Source organism: Phalacrocorax aristotelis, chromosome 6 (genome assembly GCF_949628215.1).
Source record: "Phalacrocorax aristotelis chromosome 6, bGulAri2.1, whole genome shotgun sequence".
Classification (NCBI taxonomy): Eukaryota; Metazoa; Chordata; class Aves; order Suliformes; family Phalacrocoracidae; genus Phalacrocorax; species Phalacrocorax aristotelis.
The window spans coordinates 56,016,923-56,039,271 of record NC_134281.1 but is presented as its reverse complement, the minus strand read 5'-3'; the positions used below and the strand labels follow the sequence as shown (position 1 = coordinate 56,039,271).

The window sequence follows — 22,349 nt, the reverse complement described above, 5'->3', positions numbered from 1 at the left end:
TTTCATTTGTGGCAAGGCTGCATTTGAAAAATTAAGTCTCAGTTTTTCTGATAAAGCCATGAGATGGGCTTAAGCTTGCTTCTTAACACAGTGAACAGCTTGTTGTGCATTACCCCGCCTTAACGTCTGAGAGGTTCCAATACTATCACGCAAGGGGTACTGTTGGGCAGAAAACAAGCTCTCCGAGATCACGATTGGTTTGTCTGTCTCCTTCCAAACTGGGACCAGCATGGCACTTCACAGCACCTTAAGAGGCACAGTAAATACAGTCTTGGCCTGATGACACGCTGATGCTATAACATCGTATACACATGCTCTCCTAAAAAATACCCCCAATATCCAGTGACATACAAGACTGAGCTATGGTCTTGATTCCAGGAAAACAAACAAACACCCCCCCCCCCCCAAACAAACAAAGCAAAAAACCCAAACCAAACAAAACCAACAAAAAACCACCACAGACAGCAAAATAGTGATTAGCTTTTAAAAAAAGCAATTAAATAAAATAGTGCAACTGCTCACACACTTGGCATTACACCCATGATCTCCTGTGGTTCCATATTTTCAGCTTTAAAAAAAATTAACAGAACCATTATAGCTGCTCTATTCCATCATCAAAAAAAAATATGAATAGGCATCCAGGGAGACAAAGAGCACCAACTCTTCTCTCAATCTGGGTGCTCAGTACAGAGTCCCAACCTCAGTCCGAGCAAAGAGCACTCCAAAAATATTTCTTCATAAAACAGAGATCACTTTATAACAAGCTGGTAATCATTTTCTCAGCTACATTCAAACTCTTCACTTCAGAAGTCAGGAACATAGGTACCTGACCAATGATACTAAAAGTTTACATCTGAAGAAACAGTAATTAATTTAGCATAACTGAGAACCAGGTGAATACTAATGGTTAGTATGGGTAAGGTCCTTTGTAACAGTTGACCTGAACACTGTACTGCAGCTAACTCACAGCTTCCTAGATTAAACAGAAATACCACTCTCACAATGTATATCTTTGAACTTTAAAGAGATGCCCTTGTTTTATTTTGCACATTTTCATTAATGAGGCTCAGTGCTAATTAAAACTGTATAAATAAACCAGACCCAGAGGACCCCGGTCTTTTGAACTCAAATGCTATTAGGAAGCATTCAGCATACTCCTTAAATGAGGGCTTTCTCACTCTAGATTTTTTCCTCCCCACTCCTGGGGATAAGTAAGCAAATGGATCAATCAACGGTGAAGAAAACGACAAGACAGCAAGTTACTTTGCCATGGGAACAACTCTTAAAATTCAAAATAGATCACTTTCTCCTATTTGAATATAAACGCATTGTAAAGCAGCTGCTACAATGAATGACATTCTCAAAGTAGAGCTACTACCACAAGGGTTTCCAACCTCTAATGTGTGACAGTATCAGCTACAGAAGAGAAACACAAGCTTCAAATCACTTCATCTCCAGCTTAAGCACATCACAAACAGAAATCAGAATACTCAGGCAGGAAAGTAACTGATGTTCTCCTCTCAAGCAGAAGAAATGAAATTTCAAATATTTAAGGTAGTCAGACAGCAGAAGTAGCATTTGTCAATTATGAAATCCAAAAAGCCTAACTACTTTCTGAAGGAAAACTGGGGAAACAGTTTTCCTCCAGAAGTACAAACAAAAAAATACCTGAGATGTAAAAGTGTGAGCTGCTTTATCTTTCACTGTATTATTACAAGCAATAAAAAAACATGTATCTTAAGAGGTGTTATTTATTCCACCAGCACACTCAGAATGCAATCCATCACTCACCCTTAAATGTGTTCTATCATGTTTCATCCTGTTCTAACACTGAAAATCTATGCAGTGTTTCAAAAAACTATTAAATTCACACATATTTAAACGCTCCCCAGATGCTACTTAGACCTTTAAAATTAAGATCTGAGTTTGGGTTGGGTTTTTTCCCCCCCTGATTTGTTTTCTGTAAAGAAATCCTACTGAATCCCTGTGTATCATGTGGACAAACCTTAAACCAGCTCAAAAAATAAATGCAGCACAGTTGGACAAAGATGGCTCCATGTAAGCTCAACTATAGCGGTTTTGGACTGGAACCAGAAACTCCACTTTACATATATTCACAGGATTTGATAGATGGTAGATGATAGATTTTCCTATCAGTAAAATAAATCAGGAAATACTGCAAGTATCAACTCTTCGAAGGAGTCTGGGGAAGTATTAGCTATACTTTCATCTCTATACCACAAAAGCTCTGTATTTAGATTTACAAACTAAGTCACTACTACCTAGCAAATAAATTGAAACTCAATATTTGTTGGCATTTTCAGTTTGGAGATAATATGATAAATTCTCTGCTTTCAATTTCATATAATATTGCTGTTATCAGAGTTTTATCTACTATTTGCTTTCACTAAAAATTGAGACACGTCGGAGCATGGCATCTGGTTAACACAACCGGGCACCTCAGCCCTATCTGCAGCTGCATAATGCTGCCAATCAAGCACGCATACAAACGGCATCCCCAGGCGGGTCAGGAGGGCAGAACGGAGGACAAACGATGGAGTGCATGGCGGGGAAGAGGCTGTTACTGAAACACTGCATAGTATTTTTGTCCACACTTTAAAGTGGATGGTAGAAAACTAGAGAGGGTGCAGAAGTGCCATAAAAATGATTCAAGGATCAGAAAGCTACCTTACAATGAGAGGCTTAGGGAATTCAATGCGTTTAGTTTTTCAGAAAGATTGAGAAGTGAGATGATTACAGGAGATAAGTACTTTCATGGAAAAATACCACAGGGTGGTGGGGAGGGGAGTACACAGACCATAATAACAAGATCCAGTAGCTGTAACACGAGACCAACCATGTTCAGGTTTCAAGAAACTGAGGCTTTATTTTGAAACGCTTCAAAGTGATGAAAGGGCTTCAAAGGTCATTCATAAATGAACAAAGGAAATGCTCCATTTCTTGATGATATTTTCAAAGCACGATTGGATCCCCTCCTGGAAGAAATGGATTAGCAAAACTTTTGGTAGGTACCACTTGAAATTTCAAGTGACTAATGACAACCAAAAGGTCAGTCTTAAGTCTTCAATTGCCTTTTGAAGAGGCAAAAGCTATGAATCTATGCAATGCTGAAGAACTGCCAGGCAAGTCCTTGCACAGAAAGGAGGAATAGGATGCATTAAGGGACACGTGATATTTAAGGGAAGTGGCCTGGTTCATACATTACCTAACTGGATTTACTGTTTCAGACCAAAGCTCCAACATCCTGTTTCTGACAAAGGCCAACAGATGGCTGTAGAAGACATAAGAACAGGTCAAGCACATGGTCGTATCTTCCTGATATATTTACCACTGTCCACCTACTTGCAACTTAGTAATGAATTTTTCCACCCCCAGTTTGTCTAAACATTTCAGTAATCATTATATGCTGTGGCAGTGTGCTCTATAGTTCACCAGTTCCAGTATTTTTGAAGCTATCAACAAATAGTTTATTTTTGATCATTTCGTACACCTGTATAAAGAGCATTCCTTGCTCACTTTTTCCATAGCACTCATGATTTTACAGGCTCCTACCTTTCATCTCCTAACATGTTTTCCCAAATCTGATGAGCCTTGGTCGACTTAACTACTCCCTATATGGGAGATGCTTTGTTCCTTTGATTATCCTCACCAGTCATATCTTTTCCAACTCTTGCTATAACCTTTCTGGAGATAAAGGGCAAGAAAGGACAACACAGCAGAACTGCTGTATCCAATGGAAAAAAAAGGTCTCATGTGGTTCTTCATTTTTCAAAATGTCTTCCAGCATGCTACATGCATTTTTGACCACTGTTGAGAATTGATCTGATGTTTTCATAGAGCTAACTTCTGTAAGTCCAACATCTCCTTCCTCAGTGAGGACAGCCAATTCAGAACCTAACATATGTAAATTTGAGATTCTTTTTCTCCAAATACATTTAGATATGACAAATTTTAGTTTCACCTGCCATTACCAGGTACTGGGTATTGAGAGATTCTTCCCCTGAATAGCTCATTATCCTCAAACTGTCATCCCACAATGCACAACAATCTCTAAAACAAACAGAAAAGTTCATATCACAAGTTCAAACCATGAGTTAATGCTCAGTAAAAAATACAAGTAACAATTCTAATCACAATCCTCAAAAGATTCAGATTTTTTTCAGCTAATTAACAGGACTGAAAGGCTTTTAAAAAACGTTACAAATCTCATTCAGCTACCATTCAGCCCTCTCTCTAAAGCATTAGAAGGAGCAGGAGTCAGATGTAAAGGAGATACCTGCAGGGGTCACACCATGTGGTTATTTTTTAAAAGCCCACACAGGCCCCAACACTCAATGACTTAAACTCCACTGTTCCAAAATACATTGAAGTAGTTTCCAAGCAATAGAGCTTTTTTTCTTTTTTTCTTTTTTAAACAGACTTCTTCCAAATTTAAGTTCAAAGATACATATGCATATACACTTAAATAACACGCACAAGCATTCCTTGGGTACTACTGTATGCATCGCGACTAAATTAGAAACTTAAGAAATCTAATTGCAGAAGGACACTCCAGATTAATCAATTTTACTATTAACAACTGTCTACTCCTCACAAGACACCAAAACCCCCAGATTTAAACCAACTCTACCATGTGGCTTTATTAAAGACTGGCAGGACAACTGGGGTTTTTTACTGTTAAAACTTTAGCTTCAAAAACTTATACTATTTAATATGCAAAGTAGTGAAAGTGCTGTGAAACCATACAACAAAAATTTCTCATGTAACAAACATGAGATCAGCACAATGGCGACAGAGAAGGAGAGGAATATCAAAATCACTGTCCAGCTCCTATCTCATTTCAGTAAATCTGTGCCTAACATGCCTTTATAATTTCTGTGCAACAATACATCTGCTTAGTGTCTAATGTTCTCTTGATAACAACACTTTCTGCAAGGGTTTATATCACACCAGAGTGCATCATCCTGAATTCATTTTGTTCTCAACCATTTGTGACATTATTATCCAACTGGTTTTCCTGTGCATTGGATAAGAACAAACATTTTGGACGTTTAAAGTTTTCAAAACTTCAAACTGTGTGTTTTATAATGGTTTTTTGATTGTTTGTTTGTTTGTTTCACTTGAGGCCCATTTTCATGGCATAAGTTTCACTACAGTAGGATTTAAAAACATGATTCTGGCAGACATGTCTACAGTTAAATTATTTGTTGTTTTAATGTTAAAGTTATATTTGTGTGGTTTCCAAAATAGAAAAATCTGTTCAGAGGCTGTAAACTTAACAGGCTTGGTTTACGTTACTTAGACCTACTGGGTTCCTATTCTTCCCTAAAGCCAACCTTGCACAGACTCCTGACAACCTTCAGTTGCCTGCCCTCACCCTGTAGATTGTTAGGTCTAAAAATATGGTAATTCTGTCATTGCGTATACAGTGCTATAAGCTTGAATGGCCAGGCTAAATTAGCTTAAGATGATATTTGTTACTCTCAAACTTATGTAACTCATCTTCAGTTCCTCTGCGAGATTACACGCACATTGCCATGTTCTGAAGCAACAGGGTTATGACAGTGGTGGAGGTAAAATAAGACATGAGGCTGGAAAGCACCAAAAATTTTACACTGTTATTCTGACCTTCTGTACTTCCTTTGTTTCCAGAACCAGACTTCATAAAAATCACAAGCCTCTGTGTATGTTTTCTTACAAAATTTTTCCCCCCTTTTTTTCCGAGAAACACTCACTAATTAAGTCCTACACTTTTTTTAAATGTACCACATATTTAGAGTTACAGCAAGGCTTTGCAACAACAGCTAACATTGTTATCATGGGGAATAACTACTATGCAGCAGCTTTTAAATTCATCATCTGGCAAAGGGAGTAGGAGAGAAGGAGAAATTGTCTTGTCCCTTGTTCTGAGGGAGATGGTAAGTTTTCTTGTATCTATCACTAATTGAGAAACCTAAAGTTGGACTAACAAGAAGTGTGTTAATTAGTTGGCCAAAAAGAAAACACAAAAATCTTTATGAATATGGGATTACTCAACATCTCTCTGCTCCCATTACTCTATTCTAGAGCATGTTGGTGGTATGCTTCCATGAAGCACGACGAAGGAATCTCGCCTGCAGGGGTCTGCTATCCATTCACACAGATGTCAGTGAAGTATTCCATTTGCAGCATCTCATAAGGGATTTTTAGAGAAGTCCCTCACTGACTGTTCCACAAATTCCAGTAACAGAAATACTGCAGCAAGTTTTCCACTTAAACAGTAGGGTCATATATTGTCATTAGAGAAGGAACACTGTTAAAGTATGACCAATTTCAGCTCTGTGGTTTCAGATCAATATACCAAGTCTTCAAGGAAGGAGTTAGACTCCTTGAAAGACTACATTTCATCTTTGCAGATAGGGGGGGATAACAAAATAAGAAAAAAATAATCAATACATGAGAGGTTGTTTTCCAGAATGCTATGAAATGTTATTATCTTACAAGCAATTTTACATGTCTTTTCTGTTACCAGCATCATTTACAGTATGCTGCCCTCCTTAGCTGATTTTATTTAACTTACTGCTGAGTAAGTGGTATTCAAGGTGCTCACAGGAAGAAACCATGGAAGAGTCAAAGCAGGTTAAATTCTTGAAATAGCCAGTGAGCTCCCAAGGCCAACAGACTACTGCTTATTTAAGGAGTAGAATAATAATTATAACACATTTGTCCATATGCACGTTAAACATAGGAAAGTCTTTAATAGCATGATTTTATTATGAGGTACCATGGAGAAATTACATACTGTCCCTGAAACAGTCATCAGTCTTGTAAACATACGCTTTCTCCTCTGAAACGTTAGTTTAATGAGCTTAATTCCAATTAATGTAAAACATAACTAACTCTATAAAGGTTTTATTTTAATGCCTACTGAAGATAGTTATTTAAATAATTAACAATCCACATGGACTAATTACTAAAAATATTTCAGGAAATCTTTTAACCCTAGCCATCAAGATTCTCTCAGCGCTCAGACGGGTGCAGGACTCCAAGGGAAGAAATTGCTCCATGTTCTGTGTGATGCACAATGAAACAAATGGCATAGAAAGAAGAGACGACCCGTAAACCCCTATTTTATAGTAACTTCAGGGCAATGCACATCACAAACAGACTGATGCTTAAATCTGCACCATAAATGCAGCACTTCAGAAACATGCAAGTGAGCTGTGGAACAAATACCCGGGCAGAAACATGCTTAGAGGAGCCAAAGCCTTCAAGAGAGGCTGCAGTTACCTGAGGAAATGTACTGGCTCATTTAAACCTAACTCACGTAGCTTTAAACAGGGTAAGGGAGACTAAGCAGTTCTCTGTCAGGCAACACAAGGATACCCATACAGTTTTCTATCCATTGCAATATCTCTCAGGTTTGTATGATGAAATCCCAAGTTTAAACTCAAGTATAAATACAAACAGTGGCTTTTTGTACATACACAAGTTTAGAATGTCACATACCTGCAATAATTACCCGTGGAGGACATGGATCAAACAGACTGTTTCTGTATGTCTGTATTAGGGTGGTCCCTATGGATATTTCAAAAATTGCTTTCCATCTAAATATGAAGATTTTTCATTTATTTTTCCCCCTCATATAAACACATCAGCTGCATCCTTGGGACTCCACAGATTGAGGGGCAGAGGCAGAAGGGCTACTGAACGTTTCTAAGCTTGACGGCCGTAAGTGGCCCACACCATTAGTACTAACCTTCTCCCACCCTGTCATCTCTTGTATGGCTATGAATCACCACAAGACCCTACAGCCCCAGCCTTTGCCCTGCTTCACATACAGACTCTTTAAAAGATGTGGGAAAATTACTTCCTCCACCAGACTCCATTTTATTTGGTTGTTACTCCATGTTACAAGGCTGCATTTTATAGTCTGTAAAAGTTGTTCTGTTCAGTCAGTGGTTCACAAATTAACCTGTAAAATGGCAAAAAGCTCAATAAAAAAAATGTTCTTCATTCTAACATCGCAGCCAAGGCTCACAGAGCATAAAAGGGACAATTTCCACAAAGCACACAAACAAGGAAAGCCACATGTACTTTGTTGATCCAGTGGTTGCTAGACCACTCAAGCCAAGAGATCTCAAATTTTCATTAGAAAATGCCAGTCCAACAGTTGGCATTAGTAAACCTTCTTGGACGTTCACCTTAAAGAAACCACATGCCCCCACAAAAAAAAAACACCACCACCAAACCTAATAGCCACTTCTACACCAAAACAAAGTTTAGCTCTTTAGCAACTGATCATGGAAGATAGTGTCACTGCATAGTTTTATTCCAACTATTATAAAATAAAAAATACTAGCCACAAGCCTGCCACCAGAATATTTAATTGGAGTCTACCACATAAAATTCTCAAGTACAAGTTACACAAAAATTTTCTGGTCAAAGCAATCCCTTTATAAAAAAAAATCCAAAGCACTCTAAATTCATCTGAAATCAACCTGTAGCTAAAAAAAAAAAAAACAACAAGCAAACACCCCAAAAAATCAAATTTAGAACAGTAAGCATCTAATTAATTCTTTAACTGCTACCCTACACAAAATTGTGTCTGGTTCTGTTTTGGAAACACAATTGCTTCATTTAACAAGCATTCTGTGATGCCTACTGGAAGTTATAGTCCCAGAATGATTAATAAGTACTAAAGTGAAATTTAGGAAGTTTGCTATGTATCAGACTATCTCTTATTCCAAAAAAAAAAAAAAAAAAAAAAGGAATCAAAGCATAACTAATTTTTACATGTATAAAATCAGTACTGCTGACAAGGCAGCAGAGTACAATAAAATAATAACAGTAAAATGTGTAATTATTGCAGTAAGCTCGGTCATCGTTTGCAACAGTGCCAACTGTTACTTGTTTTCTAAAGAAATGGTTAGAGAAAAACAGCCGCTATTATCCAAGAATACTTTCTAATTCAGTATTCAGCTAATTCATATGCTCTTTGACATATGCTAACAGCTCTCGAATGGTACACCTCCTAAAAACTTTGCATTTGGTAATAATTTAAGTGCCATACTTTTCATTGGGATATTTTTGGCTAACTTTGACCTTGCATTTAGATCAAACAGGAAGCAGCGATACACTTAAGAAAATAATTATCCTCAAATCATTTAAGTTTTTTCTGTCTACAAACTGCATAAAACAAGGATTCTTTGCTCTGACACCAAACCAAACACTCAAAACCTGTATGAGGGTCTCCCTGGGACAAGGCGAGGACACATAACAACTCATTAGCATACACAACGTTCCCATACTCCATCTTGTACAGCATGTAGTTGCTTAAAATCTCACCACAAAATGCCATATATTAAATACCACAGGAAAATTATGAGGGGTGCTACTGCAATAACATAAGACAACAAGTTTAGGCAAGTTTGAAATCAATGCATTTCCGATCCTTAAATATCATTTTTTTAGCTCCTCAAATTTCTTGTAACAAAGGTTTTGAACAAATGAAAAAGAACAATCCTTTTTTACAGTTTTATGTCTGTACTTAGTTAACCCTTATCAGTTCGTAAAGCTTTAAACTAACCTGGTAGTTCTGCCCATATGTATTTGTGAGGGCTATATACCTTCTCTTCTCTTCTGTAGAGAAGCCAAACATTCTTGCCAAATTAGGTTGCTGTTTAATTGTGGAACCTGATACAGCAGAGGCTGAAGGATTAACAGAATTCGTGGAGAGTTTGTAGATACGCAATTCCATCAAGGTCAGAAAAAGTATCCAAATCAATTCCTGGATATCTGAAAGGATTTTCACATCGGTTTCTCTTGCATACTAGTTATCGCTAGAGTGCCATCTCATGTGTACATTTACATGCATGTACTTAATATAGATTAAGTAAAAGAGGTGGATGTAGGAACTATCACTGTATTTCACATTCCTGCTGCTATATGAATACTTGACAGATTTTGTTGGTTAAGTGTCATGTTGTCAGACATTTAGTAGGTTTTTTCATACTTAAAAAGCACATGGTGTAAGTGCTATTTTCATTTCCATATTGTTTTAAGATGGCATAACAATGAGAAGAAGCAAGTCTAAAAACAGTTTACCGTTTTCCGACATTCATTCTTGAAAACTAGTATTTCAATCTCAGTTAACATTTATAACCCTTTCTCATCATCTTCAGCAAACCAAATATTTTGTGAGTTTTATAGCACCAGTTTAAGAAATTAAAGTTTATTACATCCCATTAGTAATCACAAAACAATACGTGCTTTAAACTGCAACCTTGACACAAGCCTCCACCAGTCAAAAAGTGCACACATTTAAAACTTAAATATAATCACCACTAATGCTCTGGGAAAATATAAAAATGGTCACTCAGTTTCTAAGGGCTTTTTCTCTACAGCTTAGAACAAGAAGAAAAAAAAAAAAAAAGAAAAAAACCTCTTTCATTATCTTCATTCCTCCTTCACATGTGTTTTTTTCTTTAAACTTGATATGTGATTAATTTATCATCTATTTCTCTTTCCTAACTCTCATATTAAGACTGCCTTGCCATCTGCACTTTGCAATCACACATAAGTAGGCACATAAAAATCACTAGAAACAATGCTTTGGGTTGCTCCAGTGACCACAAATGTTTAGAAAAACGCTCCCACAAACATGTTAGCAAGACCATGCTTTTCAGAGTATGGTTTGGAAAGCACAGACAGGAAAACCAGAAGAGGATACATATAAACGTTTTCCTATTTGATTTATCGTTTCTTTCTGCTAAACCACCACCCCAGTTTTATGTTGGTTTTTCACATCAGAAAGGAGAGGAGGGTTTAATAGTACTGTAGAGGGTAAATGACAGAGCAATAGGAATCAGAAGCAAGTACATTTTGAGACTGCTAAGCTATAGCAAAGCCAGCCCTGAAAATAAGCGTATTCCCCAAGACTTTCTGCCTTTTTGTCGGGATCAGACAGACTGTGGATAGCTCACACATGCAAAATTTGCACTGATCCTCACATATACATCCTTTTACTCCTCATTTCCCCTCTTCAGAAGTTCATCTGTAAAATTGTCCTCTAAGCTTGACCACACGTGTACAAGATAAATTTGCCTTTAGGCCAAATGCATTTAACATGCCTCATAAATAACTAAGAAGCCTGACAAATATCTTCTACCCTTTTTTTCTGGGCTGGATGAAGGGGTGGCTGTCCTTTCCTGCCCAGAAGCAAACATATGCCATCTCTGCAGCTCAAAGGCCAAAGCTAAACTGAAATCAAGAGTGCTTTAACTTCATGCTCCACGCTCTGATCTCTGCTGGCGGAGGAGCTGGGCCACAGCTCTGGTTACCACCCTGGCTAGCAATGGGGTGACAGTCTCTCATGAGAGTGCTGGGCACACTGATAGGGGAACAATATTTTATGTGCCCACTGCTAATTTTGACAGCTCATCTGTTGGGTCTTGTGACTTCTCAAGCCCTCTTGTGCACCTCCAAGACTGACAACAATTTTACGTCATTAACCGCTCCAAAATCTCTCCTCAAAATTCAAAACTTTGGAATAAAAATTCTCCAACTGAATTCTGTGGAAAAGTTTTCATGTAACCCTAACTGCTTTGGCCACTGGATAGTTTCAAAGATAAAATTTAAGTTTGCACCACACATGATAGGTTATGAACACTACTATGTTTAAATATAAGCTCAGGAAGGTATTTCTGGTCATTCAGCCTTTGCTTTTGGCTCAGAAAGCATGTTTGTGAGGCACGTCAAGAACTAGAATAAATATTACTAGCCTGCTAAAAAGTAATGCATTCTGGTACTTCTCATAGGAGAAAACACCTAGACTACTGCGTACACATTAAACACACAGACTATAAACCCTAATTAAGAAGTATAAATCAAGCAGTATGCCACAAATTTTTGTTGGTTTGCGTTTGGGTTTTTGTTTGTTTGGGTTTGTTTGTTGGTTGGTTGGTTGTTTTTTTATTTACAGCTTAATCAAATAAAACCATGAAGTTCACTCCTGTTGAAGATTACTTTAAACCTTAAACAGGTTCTGAACTACCTGAGCTACTGCAAGTTTTGTCTTCGCTCAAACCAACAGCAGCTGCACAAGCAGCACGTTAGGATTAATAATTTAGAAAGCAAAGGGAGGGAAGCCCAGAAGTATCTAAAAATAAAATTTGTTTTAATAAAAGTAGGAAGAGAGTAAAAATATAAAACATTCCAATTCCTACTAAATTATCATATTCCAAAAGCCCATTTTGTAGACAAGGACATTCTCCAAAAAGCAAATGCACATCTGATCTTGAAATGCTATGTAAGTGAAATGGAGTTCAAAAACATACTCAGTCCAGTCCCACTTTACATACTTTGAAGTCATCAAATTGGACAGCAAGATCTAATCACTTCATCATGAGACAGCAAACTATTTGTCAGGTACTTATCTTCAAAAGCTTGCCTCATTGGCAGCATCACCAAAGTTAACCGAAAATAGTTAATTTACCTCAAAACCTATTAAAACAGACTAAATTACTCTCAGATAACCAGGCAGGTTTTGTAAGCTTCTTTTGTTTATCTTGTTTTTAAAAATACATAAAAAATAAGAGGGGCAAATGATAAGACATTCAATATTCCCAAAGGTGCTAACTTGATTAAGAGAAAGCATTTCAGTGCTATGGTCATCTCAGCACAGTTCACAGGATAACGTATCAAGAATAGTATGTAAATTTCTCACTTTTAAGAGCACACACTTCTGAAGGTTTACTGACAAATGAGATGCTGAAAAATCTTGGCTCCGAAGTTGTTAGTGGGAGTGCAGCTGAAATAGGATTCCACCTATGAAACACTTCATTCAATACCAGGATACAAAAAATCTGGTATTATGACTTCGTTTCCGAAAGCCTGGATCCTCATACAAAATATTTTGTGTGTTGGGGACAAAACCACAACTTCAGAAAATGATCATACACTTGTGCTCAAGAGTGCTTTGGTCAACAGACAAGGCGTAGTATTTTTGTCTTCAGGATGGGAACAAAACCCTGCAAGATAGTGCTTTTACCACAGACAATGGGAGGGCATGGCTGGGCTCAGCTTTTGTAAAATTTAATCCCCATTTTTTTAAGGAATCAAAAATTTGAAAGTAGATCTTCCAAAAAGTTACTTTCTCTTCAATTTATATCTGTCATTCAAATGCTAAAGGAGTCAAAATCTTGGACTGCTTTGTTCTGTTCTGGAGAGAATTTTTGGTCTGTTTAATGTGTCGGAATAAGGTTCTGTCATTTTCACATCCTACTTTTTGACTTCATTCCCTTTTACTCTAAATTTGTAAATCCTTCTCAGAGTTACAGAAATCCTTCGCGCTGAACGAATGAACAAAATCAACTCCGATATAATAAAATCAATTGCTGGTTGATGTTTTGTATATTCAAGCCCACTGCACATGACATGTTTCTCAAAAAGAGACTTATACTTCTGCAAAACCTCCTCCAAAGCTCCCCACAGAATCAATGTAAAGAAATGTAAATATTTCAAACAAAACAGATTTGCTATTTATGCAATCTTTCCGAATATGTTCAACAACAATATATCCAGAAAAGATGATAATAGCAGAACTGAAAATGGAAAGATACACAGGCAAAATATTCAGGAGAAAAAAAAATAATTATATTAGCTGGATTTCCCTCTCCACTTTGCAGAAAGTGAGAGGAACAGGCATAATCTCAGTTCAATTGCTCTCATATCGCCAAGTTCCTTCATGTTCTCAACAGCCTTTTTGCACCTTCTTCAAAGCGAAATGAAATGCTACTGCCTTTCAATCTGCTGTCCAAGAAAGATCAGTCCTACACTACAACATTGGAAAAGACAGACAATGAGGGTGAGGAATATATACATGCATAATATTTATATTTATCATATACATTATGAATTTATATATGCCTTACCATCCCCTATGTATTTTTTTTTAAATAGCAGAATAAAATAAGATCTTCTGAGAGAAAAACCACTACAGAAGTAAATGGGGAAGATATGCATTTTAATTTAAGGAACCTAAGATCCCATCCCCGCACTCTTTACAGTTTTACAGCAATTATGCACAAGGTTTGCATAAACACTTCAAAATCATCAAAAGCTGTTTTATCAAAACAGCACTTAAGTTTTACATATGTTTCAACACAAATTAGTATTCAGAATTAAACAGCAAGTTGATAAAAAAAAGGATGTCAGCTGTCACTTTAAACTCTCACCGGATAGAGAAAGAGAATGGACATAAAGGAAGGCAGACAAAGACTGGGCCAAAGTGATAGATAGCTTCTTTCCAAATACTTTTTGTAATTTAATTATCTTATTAATTCTCTCACTGCCCTAGTCTCCTAGCTACTCGTGATGAATTTTATCACTACCAGAAAGGTTGAATAATAATTATTATAGTGGTAATGTTATTGGAACCATGATGACACAAGGATATTGCAAAGTAAGGACAACAATAATACACTGAATACTAGAGACAATAAAAAAAGACATGCAGATGTAGTTGGGCTTCCTGCACACATGTTTGCAAAAAATACCTCCATGGTAAAAACATGCTCTTAATTTATAGCCGTAAACCGTTAAACTACAGCAATGAATTAATTACTTGGGACCGTACAGACACTCAATATGAAGCCAGACCCCGACACTCAAGGGCACATCCTGCAATAACACTGATGTCCTGATAGTCAGCATATTCCTGACACAAAAACGTACACACGTGTGCAACAGGAATGCTTCCACATGAATTGAGAATTCATACCTTTAGTGAAGTGCCTGGCATACCAACTATAGTCAGCACTAGCGGTAATTTCAACACAGGCAATTACTGATCGGAACCCCAAATGGAGGGACTTAGTTCTCCAAAATTTAAAAGGTCAAGTGGAGAGGAGTTGGGGGGTGAATAAAGAACCAACTGACCCAATTCCATGAAGGAAAGAGGTTGGCTTTTCCCTCCCAAGCACCTGAAGACATCTCTGACCACTGCCCTTCTCAAGATGCTGGGTTTTGAGCACAACAACTTCATGGGGCCACAAGTTTTTAGGGGAGCAGACAAATCCAACAGAACTGATGGTCTTGAGCATCACATGAAATTAAGGGTTTGAATAAGATACTGCTCACCCCCATCTAGATAGGGAGTAGGACAGATTGCAGATAAGAGTCTGCACATATTTATGAAAGGCTGCAGCCAGGTGGCTAAATTTCAGGTGCCTCTCTCAACACTGGACTCCTTTCACTCAGTTTTTTATCTTTTATTTCTGGTTGAAAAATTAATGCAAATACATGTAACAGTTCAGCTATTTTTCTACAGCATGGCACCTTCATTATCCTTGCTAGGCTAGTATTTCAGATGTATAAACAGATAAATAGCACCATATTTCAAGCAAAGCACTTACCACTATTTTAATACTGCTTGACAAGGTTTAAATACACCTCAGGTAAGTGACAAAAACTACAGATTGCATGCAATTACACAAAAAGGCTGTCTTTTGACCCAATTAAGTGATAATACATGGAGGATTCCATGTGCAAAAGCCATCTATTTCCTAAAGAGAGCAAGAATTTGAGGGAAGACATTCATTATTAGAAGACAAGTCCGGCCAGAATAAGTCTAACAGTGAGTGACTCATGGTTGCCAGTCATCAGACATGGAAGTGACTTGCTCACGAACTGTTCAAATGTCCCTAAATTCAACAGCCAGGGGCAATACAAAGCTGTGCAAAAGAAGAATCCAGCTGCAAATATGTCAGCTTTCTGAAATAAGGAAGAAAAAAAAAATTCCTAGGATTTATTTCTCTTCAGATGTGCATGATAAACTGGAAAGAAATGGTTTAACCTGTTATGCTAACTCCAAAGTTGAAGTGGTTTAGCAAGGGCTGTTTCAGGCTTTTTTTTTTTTCCAGTATATATACATACTTTCTATGTGTTTACATATGTACATACACACATATACATATATAAAATGCACAACCAGTCAGTTTTAATTTAGCGGAGTATTTGGGGGTCTCTGGTTTTGTTAGGGTTTTGCTGTGTTTTAAACCAGTTCCTTTGATAATAGCCTCCAGTGAGAACGAAAAAAAAGACATAGCAACTTCCAGTCATTCAATTGCAAAGGCACACTGCAGACATGAAAATTTCAGTTACTTTTACCATGCTCAGAGGCAGAAAATAGACAAGAAAAACAAAGGCAGTACTGTCATGGCATTGTGCCATAATGTCATTGGTTTAGTTGCTTTTAAACAGAGTAAATAAAGGCATTAAAAGTAGCTTTTTCTGATTTCCAGTAGTACTACCACTTTCCCTGTTACAGTACCAAGCACTTTACTGAAACCTGCCAGGTATTTCATTATTGAAATAAGCCGATCTCCCTTCCTATGTAGAAAAACAATGATATGGAAGAACAGGACCTAGAACTCATTTAAACTGGTTCTCAGTTTAAATGAGGTTCTCAGCCTTGAGCTAACTCCTTACCTCATAGCTACCATTACCAAACCTGTAATACTGCATTAATTCAAAGAGAAGCATGGCACTTGCATTTCTTTGGCTGTCCAACAAGCCTCTCCTATCCTGCCGACAGGATTGTAATGGTGACTCCTTTCAAGGATTTCCCTTAAGGATGGTACGGTAAATTTTTGTGCTCTTCAACTTAAATTTATGCATTAAAAAGCAACATATGTAGATATGTGCTGGCCCAAACTGGACCGTTTCCAAAGGAGATTCTATAAAGATGCAGTACCTTACCTGGTGATCTCCTCATCCACAGCAGCCTGTGGCTGGGGGGACCAGAGGCGTACGCTTTATCTGATTTCTCAAGTCCATTTCATCTCTCAGAGCTGCCCTCAAAATGTTTCTAACAAAAGACACATAACTCTTGCCAGACAACTCTTCAGAACAGCATCTGCTATTAGAAGTGAAGACACAGCCCTCACCACATCACTAATTCTCAAACCTCCCTCACCACATCACTAATTCTCAAACCTATTTCACTAAAAGCATGAGGCCTGCAAACTAGGTACAATACTAAAGCTTCTCCTGTGCAGCCTTCAAGAGGAGGAAAGAAATTTTAACAAGTTGTGCCTCTTATTTCCACCATTAGAAACAGATGTTGGAGTGCCAGCAGAAAGGAGTGAGATCAAGCCTCAGCGCCCCTAAGCCAGTCTGACCTGTCTTGGTATGTGCCTGGGACCATGCACCGTTCTGTATTAGTGAAAATTCAGACATTACCAATTTCATAGAAAATGCCACAGCAGCAGCTGCAATACTTGCTCCAAAAAAAGTTATAAATAAATACAAAAATCACAAACATAAAAAAATTTCAAAAAATCATATAATTACTCTATATCACACTTTTCAATGGGCAGGAAACGCATAGTATGGCAGTAGTTTAAAATTTGTTCTGAAACTGTCAGGAACGACCAGGGCCGTGGTGAAGGGGGAACGGCAAGCGGGAACTAAATAAAAAAGTTTGATAGAACCAGCAAGGCAAAGCAGAAGAATGTTCAACTGGCTGGACATATACTGAGGAAGCAGCACTAAAACTCTTAGTTCAGGAAACCCAGTACACAAGAAAACAGCTTCTGAAGAATGCCTCAGGCTACTCAGTGGAAAATAATAACTATTGGGCAACAGAGCTGTATTTAAAAGAAACGCTAGTAAATTATTTGCATAGCTGTGTGCAGCCAGAACTGCCAACAATCACAAACTACTTTTTATAAATGAAGTTCAAGTATAAATAATATACTAAGGAACCGTGCGTGCTATATGACAAGGGACAACTTAAGAAGTTTTCTGATGGATTTTCCAAACACATGCAAGCGGCAGGCCTACCAGCTGGAGATTTTGTTTTTTCCTAAATGAAGGAACCATAAGATGCCTATTATTTCAACATCCAAAAAAAGCAGAAACTCTTATATTTCTAGAAGGCGGAAGATTTAATCATTGGGAAGTTAAATCATTTAAGTTCAAAAGAAAAATGGTTTGCTAGGTACTTGCACAGTGCTTAGAAGGATACTACCGCAGCAAGGGTCACAGGTGCTACAAAACTACCTTATAAAGAAAAAATAATCTGGTAATCGATTAATTATCAATTAAATTTTCTTCCCTGGGCTTAGGAAAAGAGCCTTAGCCTTTCAAATTATTAATGTATTTTCAAACAAAAAAATTAAAAAGTAAAATATTAAGAATTGCTTTCAAATGACAGACTTCTGTATGCTGAATTCAAGGTGCTGAATTAACAAATTTGCACCATAAGTTTGTTCATCGTTTAGCAGAAGACGTACTCCCACAGTACAGCTAGACAGTGCTTCAACATGATCCGAAGCAATAACCTGAACCAGTAATAAAGTTGTTCAATCTTTGCTCTCCCTGTTATGGTATATTATGTTACTCAGACATGGACTATTTTCAAAATCCAGTTCTAAGTATCACTGAACAGCTAGAAAGTAGCGGCATTGCTTCACTTCCACCCCACCGAAGAGTAACCTTCTCCACCTACCATCCTCACCTTCCCTGATCAATCCCTACAGCCTCTTCCCTGAATGAGGCACTGTCTTCCCCCACCCCTCTGCCCAACCTTGGAGCGCTTCTAGTACTTGCTGTTGTGGAATATAATTAACAAAAGAACTAGAACACATACCAATTTCTCTTCCTTCTCCTCACCAACACATTATAAAATTTAGGGGAAGGAAGAGAAAAGATGGACGGATAACTTTCAGCTGGATCAGTTTTTTGATCCAACTTGCCACGAACACTAATGGCAACGCAGGAGATGGCACGGGATGTGTTTAATGCTAGGTCAGCTTAAACCAGAGGCAGAGCTGCACCCACCAGGCTTGCAAAAACCAAAGGGGATGGTCAGACATTAGTTCTGCTCCAGGAATGACAGCGCAAACCTCAACATTTGCTTTTCCTATGCAATATTCTCTATTAGGGCTGTGCATTCCTAGAGCTAATGGGCAAGTGCCTACACCAGGCTTAAATAAAAACATTAAAGTTCTCACCAGCAACTAGGGTCAGCCTAGTCTGGAGAGAATGCCAATTTAGCTGCCCTTACATGTAAACTTGAAAATAATATGAAAGATTAATAGCTATATGTACAAACCTCACCAAACAAGTACTTGAACCTGGATTCTGACTGGGCTCTGCTCATGATCTCACCACTACGGACTCTTTGCAAAGAGCTTAAGTGGTCCAACAGCTGCAGAGAAGTTACAATGCATATTTTGATTTTCTTTATTTTTTAAATTATTTTATTATGTTTCACATGATGGAGAAATCCACAGGCTTACAAATACCTTTTAAAATTCTACTAGGATCACAATAATGTCATCAGAGAGGAAAAAAGAGCAGCAGCAGCATTTGTGATGGTCATTTGCTTCTATCTCCTGTATTTCTCAACTTAAAAATAGAAAAGTTTGCCAGGGTGACTGAGTTTTGCCTAGATAAAGTCTTACAGGAATAAAGAGGTTCCCATACTTTTTTTTTCCCAGAAACATGATCCAATTTCATTATATTTAAGACGTAAAATTGAAATTAACCCCTCTCCCCCAGCTGTTCGGTACAGAATCGGGATTTGCTCATATGTGAAAAAACTGGATAAAACCCTTTCTATGAGAAAGTATGGCTGAATATTATTAGGACTGCTGATAAGACTGCAGAATTATTTTATTTGCTATCAAGTTTGGAGTCATTCGTTTTTCCTAGTCAGCGCCTAATTCTTAAAATTACTTTCCAAGGTGCCAGTTTATCATACAATATATCAACGCAAACACGTAGCATAGTTCAAAAGCCAGTACCCCGACAATATGCAATGTGATTTCTAACATAAAGCGCCCACGGAAACCCAACTGAAAGACATAAAGAACTGCTTTGTCATTATCATAAAATCACAGTGTCAGATGCCTCTTTGCACACACACGCCTCGTTCTTTTGGGGGACAGGGAGGAAGGTTGGAATTCAAGTCCGTTAGGCCAACTAATGACTTAGATTCAGAGAAAACCGTTCTCCATATTACAGCTCAGGAGAAATACCACCAACTGTGATCGTAAAAAGAAAATTTCCATAATGAAATATCAACATTTGTTAGTCTTAAAATACATACATACACAAAATACATAGGCACACATGTAAAAAGGGAGACACTCAGACAGCCAGAAGCATTTTAACGAAGCGTACTCACATTAAAAAAACCAGAACCCTAGTTCAAAGCTGCTGCAGAAAGCCCTTTTTCCCCTCAGACAGGTTTGAGAAACACTAGTAAATTGCTCACAAAGCAAATCTTTCCATCATACTTTTAATAAACTTTATAATAGTTTTCTCTTCTCCCTAAGAAATAAAATCAGCAGAACATAGTAATTACATTCTTATCCCAAAGCAGTATGATCTGTGTATTTTAATCCTCTAAATATGTAACTTAATCACGCCCATTGCATATATATTAAGGAGGAAGAGGAAGTTTTACCAGCAAAATTCTTTATTCTCACATGCATTATGTTAATCTTTCCATGCCAGGAGGTAGATTTTCCTAAAGTAACGTACACCGTAAGCAACAGAGGCACTGATGCCACGGGCACCAACCAGTTCAAAACAGATGGATACAAAATTCCACTGAACCTTGAGCACTATGTTAACATCTGCTTGAATTATCTTCCAATTTCATTCATTTTCTTCAAGATTTTGTTTACAGTTATTGAAACCCTGCAAAAATTATGCCTTAATTATAATCGGTATGAGCTTTCAGCTGAAAAACATGCAGAGTAAGAGCATCCCGTAACTCAAGCAGTCAACCACTGCCATTTCCAGGATCCTAATGTCTAATATCCAGTTCAGAGAGAGCAAAGAGGAAAAGAAATGCTGGGAAGTAAAATCCCAATGGCATTCATACAGCTCAACATTAAGTTAAGCTGACTCTGGCTCTGTTAAAACCTGACTGTTAAGGTTCCCATATCACTCAAAGTCCACCTCTAGTTTTACCACCAGTAGGTGTGCGACATGTGTGCTTTCCTTCTTACAAACTTGAAGTGTTCATACACTACATACCTTCGTACAGTCAAATAATATGAGAAAACAAGTCAACAATATTTGTAAAGGAGCCCCTGAACTTGTACACACCAGAAGTCTCAGTGTTCTGTCTTTACAGCTCCGAGGAACCACAAACTAGGCTGAGAATGGTATTTTTTCCCATCCCTGAGACACTTAATTAAGTAATGTAAAATCTATGCAAGTTCTGCAGCCTTACGTACTACAGACAAAGTAGTAAGACATTACCTACCAGCCAGATATTAGTCTAAAAAGGTCTTTTTAAGGTAGGAAATCAAAAGAAATCTTACACAAGAGTTTTCAAGTTCATCATTATTCTGTTTAACTACAGCCCGGTGGCAGTCTAGGAGATCACTAATACGCTCAGTAAACTGCAGAAAATAACATCTTATGTTCAATGAGAGTAAAACAAATTACCCATTTGTCACATCTGTCATTAAGAACAATGTCTTTGGATTATTTTTTTGACACTGTGCTCTCCCTTACAATGCCAAGCGTTAGCAAAACGTCTGAAGTAGAAATTAAACGTGAAGAAGATGATAATCCGTTGCAGCAGCTGGACTAGACTCACTTTGGGCACCGTGACTGCTTCTCTTCTCCCTCCCCAGGTGGGAAGGCACAGGCAGGCCAGACACTGCTCCTAATGGCTTTGAACACCGCTGCTCTTTTAAGAAAACCCATTTAGACACGCTACAGAAACATTTATCTTTCCAACACCGCTCTCCCCCAGCTCTCATGATCTCGCAAAACACACACACAGATGAACTCAGAGGCCAAGGCCGCCGCCTCTGCTGCTGACAGCCCCTTCTGCAGAGTCCCCAGACCCTATTGATCAGGTCCGTTACAATTTCGGGTGTGTAAATACACGGAGCCACAGGGGAAAAGCAGCCGGCGGTGTTTGGCCGTGCGCCGTCCGCCCGCCCCCCCGGTGCCCCTCAGCCCCCCGGGCCGAGCCCCCCCGGCCGCGCCCCGCCGCCCCTCACCCAGCTTGCCGCGGGACTCCTCCAGCTTCTGGATCTGATTCTCCAGGAAAAGGACGGCCACCCCGAAAACCAGCACCGCCAGCAGCTGCAACTTGGGCGGCAGCATAATCCTGAGCAGCCCCATGAGCAGCAGCAGCAGCGCCGCCCGACCGGGATCACGACATAACGCGGGGCCCGGCCGCGGAGGCCGGCGGGAGCCGGAGCCGCCGCCGCCGCCGCCGCCGCCGGAGCCTCAGGGACGGCGCGAGCGCGGGGAGGCGAAGGGAGCGCGGCAGGGCCCGCCGCCGCTCTCACATCGCCCCGCGGACC

General features: G+C 38.5%; 1 protein-coding gene across 1 annotated transcript in view; it reads right to left on the bottom strand.

The window, feature by feature from the left end:
- The window catches only part of HS2ST1 (heparan sulfate 2-O-sulfotransferase 1), a 79,703-nt gene extending 57,361 nt beyond the window's left edge, over positions 1-22,342 (bottom strand). The window contains exon 1 of the mRNA XM_075098061.1: positions 22,041-22,342. Within this exon, the coding sequence (XP_074954162.1) occupies positions 22,041-22,164 (124 nt within the window). The 5' untranslated portion in view covers positions 22,165-22,342. The remainder of the gene's footprint in view (positions 1-22,040) is intronic.
- Positions 22,343-22,349: the final 7 nt, after the last annotated feature.